Genomic DNA, 20,565 nt, shown 5'->3' with positions numbered 1-20,565 from the left:
ACCGAAACATTGTTTCCGGCACGAGTTGGTAGCTCATCTAAGAGGTACTACCAACCCTGTTAGCTATCTGGAGAGCTTCCTCGCATGGAAAAAATCGAAAGTACAATTTTTTTTTATTTATTTTTTTTTATTTTTTTTTTTTGAAAAGTAAGAAATAACATTGACCAATATACTATTTAGGTTTCGAGTTATTAAAGAAAAAACTAGCCGATTAAATATATTGTGTTGTTAAACAAGTATAGAGTACAAATGTACATAAAAGTCATTTTGGATAATTGCCACATCTTACCAACAAACAAAAGAACTATTTGATATGACTAATACTGTAACAAAGAATTTTGGTTAACTGAAATAACAATAAAAACAGGGAAGTAATTTTATGAAAAAATATTATTAAAACTGTTTCACCAGTTTTGTAAAAGGTAAACGACACAATATCAATCTAGACATTGAACAGTGTTGAATACATTAGTGACTATAATGTATACTGGTTTATCATTATAGTCCTAATTTGACTTTTAGTCACAGACGTATATATACATTACACAAAATGTCCAATCGAAAGAGAAAGAATTTAACAACAGATACAGTAACAGAATTGCTTTACGCAGTAAATCTAAGGTGCTGTTAAAACATCCGAACAAATGTCACTATAACAGAAAACGCTACTTTTAAAGAGGTCTATGCTTGAAATGTGGTAAATATACAGTAAAGAAGTTTTTAAACCATACGAATTTGCTTCTAATCTGTCAGTAGTAATATCAGCAGTTGTTTCAAGTCAGTGAGTCCGACGCGATAACAAACTTTATGTGTGCTTTTTTGTGTTATGATCAAACCGCCAAAAGATGTCGTGGTGAAAAAAACATATATGTTTATTCTCTTAAATATTTTGGCTTTGACTTAAAGAAATCTCTCGTCCATTCAAACTCCCATGAGGAGCAAGTTGATTACTCAAATGTTGGTACTGTTGTTGGTACTGTACAGAAAGCCAAAAAATGGTTAATTGAAAATGTTGCTGGCATAACAGAACAGACTCAATCAAACCGAGCCTACAACATTTCCAATTTTGCTGCTTTTTACACTCTTTATGGTGTGTTTTTCTCTATTTTGGTTTAAATGAATCAGGCATATTCGTTGACGGCGGTGGCAAATGAAATATTCCGTAGCACCTTAGCACCGGCTTTAAAGCAAACATCAACATTTAAACATAAGGAGTTGAATACAGAATAAAATACAGGACAACTCCTTACTCTGAACTCCTTACTACAAATGTATGCAGATTTTAAGTAGTCGTTCTACTATGTAAAAGTCATCAACCTGACATTAGTTCAACATTTTATTAACCAACAGTTGCAATTACAGTGTACAATCAATTATTAACCCTTGAGTATCATTGATGAATTAACTTCATTAAGCACTTTTTTTATTTCAGAAATGGAATTAGAAATGACAATGCAGAAAAGAACTACAGGATGTAATTCCAGTACTTGGATTAAAAGCCTTTTTCTTGTAATCATAATATTAAACTTTATTTGAATAAATTATATCATTTTAAGTTTGAAAAAAAACTCTTTTTGTATATATTGATGTCTCTAATACCTGTTTTACTCTTTTCCTTAAAAAAAAACAAAAAGAAAACATTTTGACACATTATACTGTATGACTGTGTACATTTATCTGCCATATCTTTTCACAACTTAAACATTAAAATGATAATTTTGTAAGTACATACTAGTATTATACTGCTTGCTTTGTAGTAAATTTTTTATAATTTCCATGACAAAAAGAATTTTTCAAATTATTGTCAGTTTGATGAAATCATACATTGTCATAAATGACCAGTATAAAAAAATAGATACAACAGAATCCCTAAAGAACACCCATCCGTCCATTATATTTTATTTGTACACAATTGACCGGTATTAATGGTTAACATTGATTTATTATTCTGAATAGGATGGAAATCAATGAAGTTTTTTATTCACTTTTAGGTGCAAGGAGTTGTGCTAACAGCTGTTGGTTTCGTTGGTCTGATGTCATGCACAAGCCCTGATGTGGAATGTGTGCGTCTAAAATATAGATATATGTTGATACTACTATGCGCATGTTTGCATGTGATAGCTAGCGTTGTATGCTGTATACAATGCAAGAACGTCACCACAACTGAAAGGACATTTGTTGCAACGGTAAGATGTGTTACATGTTCATATAATGACTGATTGTAAATATTTTCATCCTACATATTAATGTGTAATTTTTATGTGATGTCATCATTCCGTGTAAAGAAACTTCACCTTTGTCGTTTTGCTTTGTATTCAGAATTTACTTGTTTTATAGAAAGAAATATGTATTACAAAATCAAATGTGCCTATCGATTTGATTTAACCGCCTCACATTGGCATTTTTATCTAACGCAATTCCTATTCTACAAAACATGAAAAGAATAGATACTCCACTAGATTCATTAAGTAAACATATCTTAAGTTGTATATGTAGTTGTTTATGAAAACAGAACTAAAGTGGTAGCTGTCTAAGAAAAGAAAACTAAAGCGAAAGCTGTTTAATGTAGTGTACAACTAACAGATGTTAGTTGTGAGTTAAGATGTAAACTAAACATATGGTTCTCACATTTTGTAATTATGAACCGACTGATGACGTATTGTAAATCAAAAATGATTGTTTGGTAGTTTTTAAAAGTATAACGAAATAAAAGAGAAGATTACTTGTTCCAAGTGAAACAGATTTCTCGAATGTTTAACATTTTTATCCGAAGTATATATAGAAGGGCAGAGATATAAAGACAAACTAATCGGTTTGAAATAAATAAATTTCATTATTGATTTAATTTTTAGTCTATAATACTTTAAAGATAGTGTCAAATCTATAGCAAATTCTCACGTTGTTATACAATGTAAAATGCACCGACTTGTATATAACAAAAGCAAAGCATGCTCAAACAACAAGGCAAAAATGATTTCATTATGAGGCCCACATGGAAGATTGGGAAACCAAATGTGTAGCCTCAGTAAATAAAGACTTTACTTACTTACTTACTTACTTACTTACTTACTTACTTACTTACTTACTTACTTACTTACTTACTTAAACAATACCTCTTTATTCGACTACGCAAAACTTAAAACAACTTTCATTTGTTGACTAAATTCATATTATTTAAGGTTATATTGGGGGTATTTATTTATTTTTTTTTTTTAATCGGTGCATTTAACTTCAATTTTGTATTATTGTAGTGTATTTACTTCAGGTGTTATGGAGTTGCGTGATCACTGGTTTGATAACATTTCAAACAATACGACTGTATGAATATAAGCAGGTAAAAACTTATACCTTTACAATGTTAAACTACCTAAATAGACATGCATTGACGTTGTATTTTCTAAACATGTAATGATCTCTACCCTCCTAATTACGACACGTTTCTTTGTTAATAGTGATTTTTTTTTAAAACAAAGCAAAATTCCCTTTGATTTAATCTTCAATTGTTTATCATAATTGTTTTGATACATTTTCAGGCAATTTCACCGCACGTGTTATACTCGATTATTATGACTGGAGTGTTAAACATACTGGTAAGGATCTTTTAAATATGAACAATTAATGAGATAAAAAAAACATTATCAATAGCAGATCAATACAATAAACATTTTACAACTGTAATGAATAAATTAATTCAAAAATTTAATTCAAGGTTATACATTTTTAATGTGAATAGATAGCTGGTTGAGATGTATAAATTATTATGCGTTGACGTAATTTCGATACTTGTTTCTAGCTGTTAAATAACAAAAAAAAATGAAGTGACTTGAAGCAAGTTTTCTAGCTTAAAGTTGTTCAAAAAATATTCTCCTTCTTGGTAATTTTAACTCTCTCATTGAATAATTGTTTATTGGTACTTAAATATCACAGGGCTACTGATGAAAATATTGGCTAATGATACTACTGTAATGAAGGCCTTTGGCAATTTGCATTTCTTTAATTACTTAAGAGACACGGCTGTATCGCCAGTCAATTAAAGATTGCCTGGGGTTTTTAATATGTGTATTCTACATTATACGTTTGTGTCTGGTATATACACATAAACATGCTCTAGTAGTACATGTGTCATTTCTTACTTGTCAGAGTTTTCTTTCCGTATCTCCTTCTTAATTTCGAGACTTTGTCACAATTACTTCTGTTTTATATATATGTGGAGTTGTGGACAAGCCTAAAATATATGCTTGGACAAGCCTAAAATATATGCTATTACTAAATTAATTAGAACACAATAATCAAGCTTTGACAATGACAAAACGAATATGAACAAAGTGTACATTAAACTATTTGTACAGTGCTAAAATACTCCTTTGATTTTACTCTAACTGAAAACTCTAATTCCAGGTGATTCTTGTATGTTGTCTTAATATGTGGGAGCTGTGTAAAAGAAAAGAGAAGTCTGAACATGTACAATCGTTGCTGGTCTAAAAGTGTCCTTATATACACGAACATTGTGACTAACAAAAATGTGATACTAATGCATACATGCGTACTACTTGGAGTATTTTGACGCTGTTTAATATTCTATGGAAAAAAGACAACATTGTTACAATGCATCTATGTAAGAATAAATGCAGTGATTTCTTGTTTCCATAGTAGAAAACACTTCTTCTATTATATTATGTACTACATTTGCAGTCTGCTAACAATATGTGCACGTGATTATTTTAAAAATAATGTAACATTAATATATTGAGAGAAGCGTATTGTGAAATTTATATGTGCAATTATTAACAGTGACTCTAATCCGTCCTTCCGCTAAATTGTGATAAGAATATATATATATATATAAAGAACATTTGAAGCAAAAAAAAATCGTTTATTTTAAATATAAGTTTTTGATATTGTTGATCATTCAAGATTGAATCAGTTTTTTTTCTTTTATATCTTTTGTATGTAAGCAATCGGAGATTTGATTTTAGCGCTTAAATATGTCATGAAAATTTAAATCAAAGAAGTTTTCTATATATAGATAATGTACATAGCTTATATCGCTTAATATATCTAACTTTTTATTTTTAGATATCCGGTGAAATTGTTGTAAATCAATGAACTATATATTGTTCAAATGATTTTAAATTTTGTTTATATTTCATTTATACTTTTATTTTATACATTCGCAGCTATTGAATGTCATCGTTTGAAATTGGTTTATACTTTTTTTTTAATAATTTAAAAGCAATAATGTAAGATTAGTAAGTATTCGATTAGCATGTATGAAGTTAAGTTTAATTCTTTCATTGTTTTATTGTACATATTATTTATTACATTTGAAGTTTTACATGTAAATAAATCCATTTTGATAGATGAGAAAATATACGTTTTTCAGTTTTAGACTAAGAGGGATAACTCTGTACTGAATATCGAACAAATGTAGACACGTATATTATCTCCCTTTGCATACTTTATATAACTAACTTCAATGCTTGTAATGATTAAAATATTAAATAATAATTCTTACCATCATTGTTGTTGTTATTATAATGACAATAATTGTAATGAGATGAAAATTTAATAATGATGATGATGATGATGATAATGATGATGATGATGATGATGATGATGATGATGATGATGATGATGATGATGATGATGATGATGATGATGATGATGATGATGATGATGATGATGTAAATTATGATGATTAAGAGGTGGAAGAGGAGGAATGGGATAATGTATTAAAACATGGTAGGCTACTGTTCTACTGAAATTAACAAAAAATCATGAACAGTAAACATACTTCTTGCTTTACAAGCTTTTCAAGATTGTTTCATTGTCATTGGTTAAATAATTCAACAGATTGACTGTCTTACAGTTGATATTGGAATGGTTTGGATAAAATATAAATATGACTAAAATATAAATTGACTGTCCCACTCTTTACAAATTGAACTTGACAAATAAATTCCGATGAATAATTATGCAAAAACTATTAGGCTATGTAAGTTATTTATCCACCGTTCGAAGTAAATTATAAAATTGAAAGGAATTGTGGCAAAATGTACACTTATTTTGACTAAATGAACATAATGAAATTTTAAAGGTATGATAATATCTTTAAAGATTCCGTATTCTGTATACAATTATAAAGTATATTTATTATTATTTTAAAGTTGTTTTCATAAAGATGTACAAACTTTTATTACATTTAAAGAGTTATTGATAATTATTTAAACTATCTGTATGATAGATAATGATAAAACTTACATTTTTTATATTCCAAATCGTCAGAATAAATCAAATTCCTGCGTTGAAAAATTCACGTGACTTTCACATCTATCATTACAGTAATAAGATGTTTACATACTACTAATAAATTAATAAACGAAGAAAACTAAATGTATTTAAATTACCTGTTTGTTTTTTGTAAATGAACATATTTGTGTACGTCACGTGATCTCTGACTAACGTATTAAAATATTTCTTGTTATCGGAAGTTATTTTATATAAATGGCATAGTTCAAGCGTTCACTCAATTAACTAAAGGTGTTGAAGAAAAATTCACCCTTAAAGCTATATTGTTGAGAAACAACTCCAGTAGAATATAAAAGAAATCATATTCAAATGGGAAAACTAACATGTTTGATATCGAAAATCGCTGTTTTACACTCGTTTTGAAATTGTGTACAAGAATTTTGGAAATATTTTAAACATAACACTAGTTCGAAGAATAATATTTCAGTGGATGAATTTTTTGAATACTTTTCGTCTATTGGAAACGACATTTTTCAGTCAACAAATGATGAATCTGAAAATTTTGAAACAATGTATGATTTTAATAATACTGACAATGGTGATGAAATTTTAGATAGGAATTTTACTATTGAAGAAATTACAGCGGCTGTTAAAACATTGAAAAGGAATAAATCTCCTGGGAATGATTTTCTTTTAAATGAATACTTCATTGAATCTATTGATATATTAGGGTGTCATATTTTGCGATATTTTTAATTGTATATTAGATAGTGGTTTTTTTCCCCGAATCCTGGACTGAGGGTGTTATTATCCCACTGCATAAAAAGGGAGACGTAAATAATGCTAATAACTATAGAGGTATTACACTAGTTAGTTGCTTGTCTCAATTATTTACAACGATTTTAAATAAAAGGAATTATGGATTATTGTGAACAAAATAACTTGTTGTCTGATGCACAGTTTGGTTTTCGGAAAGGTAATTCAACTGTAGATGCCCTGTATATTTTATTGTCTGTTATTCAAAATACCTAAATGAGAAAAAGCGTCTATACTGTGTATTTGTGGATTTCAAAAAGGCCTTTGATAGTATTTACAGAAATGCCCTATGGCTCAAGTTATATAATATTGGTATTAGAGGTAAATTGTTACGTATTGTTAGAGATATGTACGATAAGGTTAAATCTTGTATAAAACATTGTAATTGTTATTCTGATTTTTTTGAATATGCTGTAGGTCTCCGTCAAGGGGAGGTAATTTTCACCGATAATGTTTTCTCTGTTTATTGATGACGTCGAGTTATTCTTAGAGCAGGATATAAACAGTGGACTTCAATTAAATGATATTATACTTATGCTTCTACTTTTTGCTGATGACATGGTAATTTTGGGTGATTCACCAGAACAGATTAACAAAAGTTTAAATCTTCTCTATTCATATTGTGAAAAATGGAGTCTGAATGTTAATATTGATAAAACTAAAGCAATGGTTTTTAGAAAACGTGGTGGGTTGTTATCTAATGAGGAATTTTTGTATAATGGTGAAAAACTCGAAATTGTTAGTAATTTTAATTACCTTGGAGTTGTTTTTAATTACACGGGTACGTTTGTTTTAAATCAGGAACAGATAATAGGAAAAGCCTTAAAAGCATTAAATGTTCTACTTATAAATTGTAAAAAGCATAAACTTAATCCCAAAATATTATGTCAGTTATTTGATTCGTTTGTCGGATCCATTCTTTGTTATGCCTCGGAAATTTGGGGAAATAGTAAGTCAAAAGAAATTGAAAGAATTCATCTTAAGTTTTGTAAAAGAATACTTAATGTTAAAATGAATACATGTAATGCAGCAGTTTATGGTGAACTGGCTCGTTATCCTTTATACATTACAAGATATTTACGGATAGTAAAGTTTTGGCTTAAATTATTACAAACAGACAATATCATTCTTAAAGAAATTTATAATATATCTTATGAAGACTGTATAAATGGTAAGAAAAATTGGCTTTCAAGTGTTAAAGATTTATTATCGTCGTATGGTTTTATGTATGTATGGCATAATCAAGAGGTTTTATGTAGTAAATTGTTTTTACTAGAATTCAAGCAGCGTTTAATTGATTCCTTTGTACAAAGCTGGCATGCTGATATTGTAAATAGTCCTGTTTTATTGTTATACAAGGAGATAAAAAATGTGTTCCAGTATGAAAAATATCTGGATTTATTACCTAGTAGCCTTAGGCATTATATTAGTAGAATAAGATTATCAGCACATCCGTTACTTATACAGTCTGGTCGTTATGGTTCAAATAGGATACCAAGAAATGAACGTTTTTGTATATACTGTAGCTTACATGATATTGAAGATGAGTACCACTTTGTTTTGGTTTGCACTTGTTACAATGACCTTAGAAAGAAATACATTAAGAAATTTTACTACGTTAGACCTAGTATGTATAAATTTTTAGAATTATTAAATAGTGATAATAAGATTATTTTACGTAACCTTGCTTGTTATATACGAGAAGCATTGGCTATGAGAATATCAGTTACACATCGTTGAATTCACGGTTAATCCTCTGTGTAACATAGCGTAGATAAATAAGTATTGATTGCATAATGTCTAACTTTAAATATAGATTCCATTTTGCTTTGATAATATTTTGATATGTTTTGTATTAACGGAATTATAAATTAAGCAATAAAACATATGCTTTGCTAACATTTGACTATGATATTATTATGTAATGTGACTTATACTTACATATATTTAATTGTTTGTATTGTGTAGACGATGTATTTTGTACAAGTCTGAAAATAAAGTTTCTGTTCTGTTCTGTTCTATATAAGCAGCCGGGACTCCAGCCTCGGGAATATATATGTATATACATGTATATTCACATTTCTAAATGAGAGACAATACGCAAGTAAGAAGAAGTAATATTTATTTTATTTCCGTTATAATTTGTGTTTAATGCTGCAATCTTTGAAGATATAATGTTAATTATTTTGCGTATGATGAGGAGTTTTCAAAGATAGGCTGTGTGAGCTCTTAATTTCCTTGTATAATGAATTGTTTTCAATCCGTTGAGTATTTTTTTGTTATAATACTCTGCACTGGTTGGTACGCCTTGAACGTTTTGACATATTAACCGCATTAGAAGTTAATCTTTAATTGTCACGATGACACTGAAGTTTCTTATCGAATTGTAGCCTACCACCACAATGACTAGGTATGATAAGTTAAATGTAAAAAAGGTAAAGTTTGATTGTTTATTACATAACAACAAATGGTTTTTGATTTGACTTCCGTGTTATACATTATATCTGTATTTTTAGTAAAGTTCAAACTGAGCAGTGTTTCTTTTTTCTAGCCTAGAAAAGAAACATGTTTATTTTCTACAGTATTGTTATCTTATGTCATTGTTGTCTGACATAAAAATAGCCGGTAAATCATCTTCGAATCTTGCATGTTTCGCATTACCCGCGTTTTTTTTCGAGGCAAAAAGGGAAAAGGGAGAGAAAATTAGGCAAAACGATCGATAAGATGTTTTTACTTAGCTTGTCTTCGAACTTTCGCATGAAGGTTATTTGCTTTAAAAAATTTCTTTGCGTGTGAATGTACGAATGGAAAGCGAAAATGCGACAACTGAAAGAATCAATGTTAAAAGCAACAATGCATAAACATGAAGACGCGACAAAGTTTGACTTAGGCTCATGTTATCGCAATGCGGGGAAATGAAAACACCAAAAAACGACATAGCATTAATCAGTCACTATATTATATTTTACCTGTTTGCTAAGTAACTTTTAATTTTCTTCTTGATATTCCCAAAATAGAGATAATGAAGAGTTCAACGAAATGGAAGTTTTTTCAAATTGTTATTTTACCATACTCAGTCACTTGTATCCTTTCGTAAAAAAATTCGGCTGCTCCGTCAGGTTCAGAGTCTTGAACAAAAAAGAAGCGAAAATTAATAAATTCACTGTTGGTTTGCGGTGTGGGTATGTAATAAGTAAACAGTGACACTGAGGGAGTTGGCTTAACATATTCGATTTGATTTACGAGATTTCTAAATTTACTTTTAAATTTAATCTCATGAAATTAATTTAAAACCATTGTCCAAAAATATCATTTATCAATCGAATTAATTTTTATGACATTACCTTCAATAAGTGAACTTAAATTGAAACTTCGGTAATCAGAAAACATAATACACACCACTTATATTACAATGCACTTAAAATAGGTAATAAATTAAGTCAAGCATTTTTATGACTTAAATGAGACAACGAGGTTTTCAAATTATGAAGAATGATTAAGCAATTATAAAAGTGTTATTTTCGACATAATTTAGATATAAAATTGACTAAGTGCATTTTGGTATGGTTTATTAAATAATGAAAAAAAGTGACATTAAAATGTTGTCAAATGGTTATATAAAATTCCATTAAAAATCAAATAATGAAAGAATGAAAAACATAACTGTAAACAAAAATTAATTAAAGTTCATCAGTAAGGTTGGATATATTGAAAACTTAAAAGCTGTTTCTAGTTAACAATTTTTAAAAATTATTTACGAACGAACGCCACATAAACTATACAGTTTCTAGTGACTAGCCACTACATTTTACAATTTAACATATATGTGTACATAGAAGATACAATTGTGACAAATATAAAAATGTATATTAAACATACAAGAATATAATAATAATTTCAACTAATCCTATATTCACGTTGATGGACATCACATGTATGACCATGTCTGATGTATATCATTTTACATTTCACCCGAACTAAATAAGAAACATCATGGTATCAATTCGTTTCCGTAAATTTATAGTAGCATGTTTTGCGTTTAAATGATTTTAATTAAGAAATTAGTACATGTATAATATTAATCATTCATAATTTCGCTTGCTTTATGTTCTATATATAAAACAATATTCATTAATTCCATTGCCAAATCATCCAAAATAAACTTTTCTCATCCCTCGAAACAACCATAGTGATTTGATGAATGCTTAACACATTTCATTTTACCACGTAAGAAGTAGATTGATCTCTCTTGTGGAATAAATACCGTTTAATTTTTGTGCGAACGTGTTGTAATTTCAAATGCTCTCAGTCGATCTCTTGCAATGAAATAAGTATTTATAGTCTAAAATGAGAGATTTGTTGAAAAAATAAATGCCTTCCGAGATGCATACACGTGTATTAAGGACTCCTTTTGTTTAACTGAAAAAAACATAATCATCATAAATGAAGAAAATGCGGAACAAATATGAGATAAAGTTTTTGCAAGGCCTTATTCTACATCGAAGACTACATTAAAGTTAGTTCTGGTCATATGTAGTAGGTGTAACGATTCATCGATGCATCGATGCATTGCGATCTGTCCTGTCCGCGATGCATGCATCGGAAAAAATAATTAAATACCAATACAATCGCGATGCAATACATATTTTCACCCTCCGCGATGCATTGCGATATGGTGGACAAGTATCCGCAATAACTGGAATACCACTAACAGGTGTCTTCCAGGAAAAATTAATGAAAAAACGTAATTTTTGAAAAGACAGAAGGATGAAAAAATAACCCAAACGAGCACGGAACTGAGTTATCATAGCGTTGTCATTCGAGTTTCCGGTTTTTTTAGGGTAAAACCATGGCTCGCGCAGTAAATAGTAACTATGGGACCAAGTTTGATTAATTCTATATATCAATGGGCTGATGTTCCCTTTTAAACTTGATTTTCTTTTTTTAATAATATATAATAGAGATTACAAGCGAACAACGGTCCCAGAAAAAACATATAATAAATATGATTTCTGTAAAAATTTAAGTCGCACTTTGAAAATCGGATTAAATGTGACGGATACACAATATGCCCCATCGCTATTTCTCCTTATTTAAATACTTATTTATTTCCGCTGAATCATTTTCCCGTAGAAAAAAAAAAGTCGGGACTCTAAATATTAAAAAGAAGGGGAAACCATTGAAATCCGCCACCTCATTTAAAGGGGCCGTGTATGGGAGCATTGGTGGCTTCCTTGGAAGAACTAAAGACGGTACTGTATTAGAAGACCGATCCTGGAGTGTGTGTAAAATATGCAAAATGAAATAAAGTACTCGGGGAAATACAACCAAACTTGAGCACGCATCTTTCGAGAAAACACAGTGTCATGATAGAAAGAGACAAAAAAAACTGACGAAACTAAACATGTAAAGACACAGCCAACTCTTTGTCTATGGTAAGTTCTTCAACACGCCGAACTTCTACAGAACTGAATGCTAAAGATAAAGATGAAATAACCAGGGCTGTCTGTGAATTTATTGTGAAAGACTTTAGACCATTCAAAGTTGTCGAGAATACTGGTTTCAAACATTTGCTTGCAGTTCTTGAAACCAAGATACAAATTTTGCCTTCACGCCAATTTTTTTTTCTGATAGACTTATTCCTGAAATATATGAAAGTGTTAAAAAAAAGGTTGTGGCTGAACTAGGAATTGCACATGGAGTTGGTTTGACAAGTGATGGATGGACATCTAGGAGCACAGAATCCTATGAAACTATTACTTGCCATTTTTATAAGCCAGGATTGGATAATTGAGTCACGTATTCTTCAGACAAGGACATTGAGTGAAAGTCACACTGCTCAAAACTTGTGTGAAAATTTAAAAAGATGCTATTGAAGAATGGGGGTTAGTCGATAAAGTGCAAGGTATAGTGACAGACAATGCTGCCAACATGACATTAGCTGTGAGAATGACTGGTATACCAAATATTCGTTGCTTTGCCCATTCTCTGGAATTTAGCGTCTCAGAAAGCTTTAACTGTACCATCGATTTCAAAACTTCTAGGGAAGTTAGAAAAGTTGTAACTTTCTTTCATAAGAGCTCTACTGCTACAGCTATCCTTAAAGAAAAGCAAGTTCTTCTTACATTGCCATGTCATAAGCTAAAGATTGATGTTCAGACTAGATGGAACAGTCTCATATGACATGATAGAGCGCTACTTAGAGCAACCAAAGCGCAGTACAGGCAACTTTCCTATGTAAAGAAATAAGAAAGAAAGTAGCTGAATTCCCAGCTTTTATCTGACAGTGATTTTGTCCTTGCTGAGGATTTCATAAAGGTAAGCATATATTATAATATAAATCTTAGACATTTTGTAAAAATATAATATCTAAGATTTTACTGAATATCTAAATGTTTTTAATCAATTTATAAAGTTTCTCAAAAGAAATTTCTAATTAAAAACATACAATGAATTGATAACAGTTTTAATTTTATTAGGATACATTTTTATCAGATATTTCATTCTTTTGATTATTGATTTATGTATATTGATATACCTAATTTATTACTACCATTTAGATCATGGAACCTATGAAACTCGCAACAGTAACAATGTGTTGAAGAGAGTGTTCCGACAGTGTCTGTTGTGCTTCCTTTACTTCACCAACTGAAGAGAAACTTTCAGCCAAATGATGATGACAGCAAGGCTGTGGTAGATCTCAAACAGGCCATTTTTTGAAAAAATTTTATCTCTGAGTACATGTACATGTAATTTAAAACCAATTTCTTTAAGAAGAATGATTTTAAGTCTTAATGTAAAACAGTGTTCAATGTAATTTCACAGTTAACATAATGATTGGTTATTACAACATTATTCTTCACACAGTACTTTGTATATAATTTTTAGCTCATTATTATACAATTAGTTCCATTTAAAAGGATGATATGAATCATAAGTGTTTAATTAAGATTTATTATTGTCAATAAATCAATATGTATAATTTATAAATCATTCTTTTTTAATACAGGTATACTCCAGATGTCCAAGATACAGACTTCCTTATAAAAAGCAGCTGCATTAGATCCTAGATTCAAACTTTTACCATTCTTGGATGAGGCAGATAGACAATAGAATATATGGTATCTTGGAGAAAGAAGCTTCATTAGAAAAAAGATGTGTATGTATCTAAATTTCTGTAATAAGAGAATATTTTTGGATAATGAAAATTATAAAATGAAAAAAATTTTCTACAAGATAAAATAATATACAGTCAAAGTAACAAGTATGTTTTTAAAATGGAACACATAATTCAATGTTATAATACATGGAAATTTGAAATTCAAAGTTTACTGCTTGTATGAGACTAGCATTGATCAATAAATATATAATAATATATATTACATATTGAAGGTGGAAATAAAAGAGGAGCCAGATGAACCAGTAACTCTCCACAATTGCCAATTGCACCAGAGAGTTTAACAGACCAAACTTCTACAGATCAAGCTTCCACATCATCACCCAAACGAAAGCTGAGCCAGATACTAAACCTTCTTCTCCAAAGAAAAAGAAGCAGTCTTTAGCTGATTTATTTGATGATGAACTTTATGTTTGTCAGTGAAACTGCACCAAGGTCAAGTTTGGAACGTGCTTCAGATGAGGTGACAGTGTATAGGAAAAAAGCTTCTATAAGACTTAATAACAGTCCCTTACAGTGGTGGAAAGAAAATGAAGTTTCCTTACCATTACTTGCTTCTCTGGCAAAAAAATATTTGGCAGTGCCAGGGACTAGTGTCCCATCTGAAAGAGTTTTCTCAACTGCTGGGAATATTGTTAGTGGGCAGAGAGCTTGTTTTAAAGTCAAAACATGTGGATCGCCTTCTTTTTTTGAAGAACAATCTTCAGTAGTGTGTTTTAAAGAGTGAAACTGTTTAAACTGTTATGGTCACAGTTACTTCTTAACCTAATTGTTTAAAACTTGTTATTATATTGTGTTTTCTTTTCACAGAACAAATCTTAAATTCTTAAGTGGTGTATCATCTATTCATCTATATGACTGAAATTGATAATGATAAGCTGAATTAAATATTTACAAAAGAGACAATAGAGAACTTAAAGTGTTGAAATTAAAAATAATTTGAGTTCTAAAGTAATCATGTAGAAGGACCAAGTTATAAACTTAAAATAAAAAGTTAAAGAGTTTATTGTTTTGTTTTATGCAATAGTTTTTATACTATTTTTGTAATTATGCTGTAAACAAATGACAAAGTTTTTATAGATAAAGTCTGAAAGTCTGTATCGTGATACGTATCGTATCGCAACATAAGAATCGCAATATGCATCGCATTTCTTCAAAGTCTGCAATACATATCGTGAATCGCATCGTTTGGAAAAACAAGTATCGTGATATGTATCGTGACGGAAAAAAATGGCAATGCACAGCACTAGTCATATGGTTTGGTATTTTGATTTTTTTACCGCGCATTCTGTTTGCGTTTGATATCACAATACTATATTATTTAGTCACTTCCGTTGCCAATACATTAAACACTGCTATAAAGAAATCATTAGCTTGACTTAATGTCCCGATATACTTTATACGTATCATTTCCTTATCATTAAGGAAAAAATTAATAAATCAACTTATTATCACCTATTCTACTTTAAATGAAACAATGCCTTCTTTTAATGAATCTATGGATTCTTCTTTTATGTTTATTAATTACGAAGGCATTGCAAATCCTCATTCTTAATATATTTGATTATAACTATGATAAAATGTGGTTAAAACTTCCGGGCAAAATAGAATCTTCCTTGTTCAGCGGCTTTAAATAATGTAAATGTAAAGGGTTTTTTTAATTCCTCTGTCCATATTTGTATTCAGTTACAATACAAGGTATGTTTCGGGCTTAAATGTTTCTTTCTTTAGGAAAAGAAGAATTTTCGCCTGGCACATTTCTTTGTTTCTTCTATCATGTTTATTCATTATGAACCTTTGTGTTGCGAACCTTTGATCTGTGTATAGTTGATTATGTAAGTGATTTATTGCCGTGCTTAAAAATACATTAAGCAAAGTAAGAAGTTTTTATATTTATGACCCTGTCGTAATATAAATTTTGAATAAAAAAATTACTTATATTAATTTGTATTCATTTAATATGCAAATGAGGATTTAAATCTTAAAAACATTTCTATTTAAAATCAAATAAAACCAAAACCGATAAAATCTGCATATTAATATTGTTATAATGTCATTGCTCAGCATAATTTGGGTGAAAGATTAACACTTATACATATTAATTAACTTTATATTTAGTAATTAACAAGTGAATGAATACTGTGTTTTGTGATTATGGAAAGATAAAAAGGTTTTTTTTTTGTTCCTTGATCTAGTCTGTGTAAGTTCCAAAATGGTCTTACTTAATAGGCAATAAATATGATAATTTTTTACAAATTATGCATTTTGACATTATGCCTCAGATAGAAATATTCTTTTCTTCTTTAGATAGGGCAAGCATGAGTTTTGTGATGTTTAAACAATTGTTTTCGAGCATGTAAGAAACTTTTTACATAAATAAAGAAGTGCTGAAAGTGAAATATTTTGTCACCAAAGTAGCAAAATGTAAACAACGTATTATATTGAATTCCATACAAGTACTAAATCTATACAACTCTATTTGAGCCGCGTCATGACAAAACCAACGTAATGCGTTTGCGACCAGCATGGATCCAGACCAGCCTGCGTTTACGCGCAGTCGGATCAGGATCCATGCTGTTCGTTTACAAACCCTATAACAAGTAGAGAAACTGTTAGCGAACAGCATGGATCCTGATCAGACTGCGCGGATGCGCAGGCTGGTCTGGATCCATGCTGGTCGCAAACCCAGTATGTTGGTTTTGTCGTGACGCGACTCATTTATTCCTAGAAAACAAGCATTTCTTAATGGGCCTTAAGGGTTACATTTGTACATTATGATTTTACAATAAGATGGTGACCCATGCATGACTGTTTTTGTCGATGCTGATAGTCCACTAGCAAAATGGGGTCATTTAAACTGATTGAGATATGGATATTTAACATGCATGGGAACAGGAATAAAAAAGTGGAGTGACGTCATGGAGCAGATTAAGGCCCATCTGAGCAAGGGATACGGCCAGGATAACCATGATTTTGATTTCCCTTAAGCTACAGTCTCACTTACATCCCGGCAGAGCCCCGGCAGAGCCCCGGTAGACGTCCGGGGTGATCCGGGAACGACCGGGGTACGACCGGGAACAACCGGAGTACATCCGTAACTCTGCCGGCAACGTCCTGGATGATCCGGGATGATCCGGGAACATCCGGCATTCGACCCCGGATGGAAAAAAAATATTTAATATCACCGGGGTGGTCCGGGATGATCCGGGAAGGTATAGCTTTGCCGGCTTCATCCTTAGCTCTGCCGGGAACGACCGAGGTTATACCGGGGAAGCACCGTAGCTCTGCCGGCACAAACCGGGGATGATCCGGGGTATAATATAGCCGGTAGAGCTACGGTAGAGCCCCGGGAAATACCGGCAGAGCCCCGGCAACTACAGGCAGAGCCCCGGATGATAAAGGTAGAGCTACGGTAGATCCCGGTAGAGCCCCAGCAAAGCCCGGATCATTTCAAAAGAATAACGACAATTTGCGATGATTGCACTTGCTGGTATTAAAACCTCTCCCATTTCCCTTCTATCCAGTATGGCATAAGGATTTTTCAGAAAATCATCATGAATTACTATTCTGGAACAATAGATATTATATTATATAAAAATTATGTATCAATGTTATCATTTTCGGGCGTTTTCAATCCACCGGGGTTCTACCGGGGCTCTGCCTGGATCGTCCTGGGCTCTGCCGGGGCTCTGCCTGGATCGACCGGGGCTCTGCCTGGATCAACCGGGGCTCTTCCGGCGTCATCCGGGAACGACCGGGGAAGCACCGGCATGAACCGTAGCTGCACCTTGGCTCTGCCTGGATGATCCGGAGCGCATCCTGGATGGTTAGTTGAGAGCTACCGTAGTGCTGCCGGGGTAAGTGTGACCGCAACAATAATTTCACCCCGGATTGTCCCGGATCATCCCGGTAACTTACCGGGATGATCCTGGGCTCTGCCGGGAGTAAGTGAGACCGAGGCTTAACACCCCCCCCCCCCCGCTCTCCTTCAAATACTGCCAAAAATCTTTCAGATAAGAATCTAAAAACGATACACCGTGTAATTGTGCTTGATATCAAACGCGTGTGAAAGGCCCAATGGCAACATTTATAACGAAGAATCTCTATGGCGTCTATAAATAAACGCCTGTTATAGTTATCATATTTTTTCATCAAAATTGTCACGATATAGCTAATGGCATGTATTTCTGGGCTTATCAGAGCCGATCAGCCTGAGTGTAACAGAGGTGAAATACCTTGTTTACAATATCTATATGGTAATCATTATTGCCCGGGGATCGTTGTTTACATAATTCATCAAATTAAATATCTAATTTTGATTTTGATGAATCTTGGGTGACAATTGTTGAAGATTAATTCATGTTTACAATTCATGCCCATTGATCAACTTTCTTTTACTATTTAAATAAAGTTATGTATTATTTATGATATGTTCCCGTGACTTAAATGAGAATCTTATGAAATAAACATAATAGGTCTTCTTTATTGGTGTTTTAACTTAAAGATTGTTAGCGGTGTTTAAGTTGTTGGTGTCTATCTTGTTTATCTACAGTTGAAATTTTCTCGCTATATTTGTGTATTCGTATTATGCTGTATCATGCTGCAGAATACAGTTAATGTAGTAGTTGTTGTTGTTGTTGTTGTTGTTGCTGCTGCTGCTGCTGCTGCTGCTGCTGCTGCTGCTGCTGCTGCTGCTGCTGTTGCTGTTGCTGTTGCTGTTGCTGTTGCTGTTGCTGTTGTTGTTGTTGTTGTTGTTGTTGTTGTTGTTGTTGTTGTTGTTGTTGTTGTTGTTGTTGTTGCTGTTGTTATTGTTATTATTATTATTATTATTATTATTATTATTATTATTATTATCATTATCATTATCATTATTATTATTATTATTATTATTATTATTATTATTATTATTATTATTATTATTATTATTGATGATATTATTATTATTATTATTATTATTATTATTTTATTATTCTTGTGTTTTTGTTGTTAATATTATTATTAGTTTACAGAATTGAAACAACAAATACGCCGATCACCCTGTTAAATAAACAGTTACTAAGTAATCAAATTAAAAATGATTCATTACTTTAAAAACTTACTTAATATAATATTAGTTTATAGGGTTAACCTTCAACATTTATATTACCGTTAATGACACTTAATAATAACATAAATGATAAGTATAAATTTTAAGTATCAATAAATCTAATAAACCTCTTAAAATTTCAAAACCTTAACCGTACTGTCCCGTAGTAACAAAACGTAGCCCATACTGTGACCGATTTTGACAGACGAGTAGTTAACGGAGCGGAACACGTAACAAGTTGTATTTTAGACGTGATTGGATATCGATTCTTCAGACCTTATTTTGACACCAGAGAGCCAATAGCTCCTGTAGAAAAATTATATTATTACGTGAAAAATTGTGAAACTTTAGTTAAAAAAGATGAAATCTTTACTAGCCATTGACGCTGCGGAATATAATGCGGCAACAGATAGAGTTAACTCTGCTCTCGAGCTTCTCAGAGATGAAATGGTAAGTGATCCTTTTTTCCCTAATTATAAAGACACACTTATTACAGTGTAAATGATAAAAGTAGAAAATATACAGCAATGTGACTTGCTTGCTTAGTTTTAAAATATGAATATGCTTAGTTTTAAAATATGAATAATGGATTCGAATTGTGTTTCGAAAAGGAAGAAGAGGTATTTTTTCTTTTGTTTTTGCTTTTTTTATTTATGTATTATTTGTTTTTTCATTTTGGAGAGGGGGGTATTTCAAACAAAAAACTTGTGTAATCTAGTATATCTTATTTTGAATATTATAAGGGCGCAAAACGAAGCACTCAAAATTGTGTTTAAAATGTTTCTGAACTCTGAATTTTAAAGCGTTTAGAAAAATAAAAATAATGTCATGTAAAAAAATATTGATTGAATATCAACAGTTACCATAGAGACTGAATGTTGCAGGTATGATCGTTATTGATTATATCATCTAGAGAGATATTGATTATTATTTTAGTTTCTTTGTCATGTCCCATCTTTTATCCGCACATATAGTACTCTCTTTTTTTCATGCCATTGTGGTAAAAAGAATCGGTATAATCGTTAAATTCAAGTGCGAGATACCGATTTTATTTTTTGCAGCACTGCGACATAATTTTGGTGCTCGAAAAATTTTCTACTTCGAAAATCAATTGAGTTCTAAGTACTATAGTTGAAAAATAAATTATTTTTTGCAGAAACCCAAAAGTTTTTTTAGAAGGAAAAATAAAATTTGATATCACGTAATGTGTATAAAACTGTTCTGTTATATATGATAT

The 20,565-nt window shown here is 31.2% G+C and overlaps 1 protein-coding gene across 1 annotated transcript; it reads left to right on the top strand.

Annotated features, from left to right (window-relative positions):
* On the top strand, positions 1-5,514 carry LOC132760264 (uncharacterized; the record flags this gene model as incomplete). Its single annotated transcript, XM_060752218.1, is given in 6 exon segments — positions 1-100; positions 1,433-1,509; positions 1,992-2,186; positions 3,266-3,334; positions 3,534-3,590; positions 4,399-5,514. Coding segments are annotated over 6 exon segments (498 nt in total). The 3' UTR covers positions 4,483-5,514.
* Between the last annotated feature and the right edge of the window lie 15,051 nt (positions 5,515-20,565).

This window comes from Ruditapes philippinarum, unplaced genomic scaffold (genome assembly GCF_026571515.1).
Source record: "Ruditapes philippinarum isolate M1 unplaced genomic scaffold, ASM2657151v2 ctg16136_1_1_1_1, whole genome shotgun sequence".
Lineage (NCBI taxonomy): Eukaryota > Metazoa > Mollusca > Bivalvia > Venerida > Veneridae > Ruditapes > Ruditapes philippinarum.
Note: the sequence above shows the minus strand (reverse complement) of the source record. Positions and strands in the feature narration are given on the sequence as shown.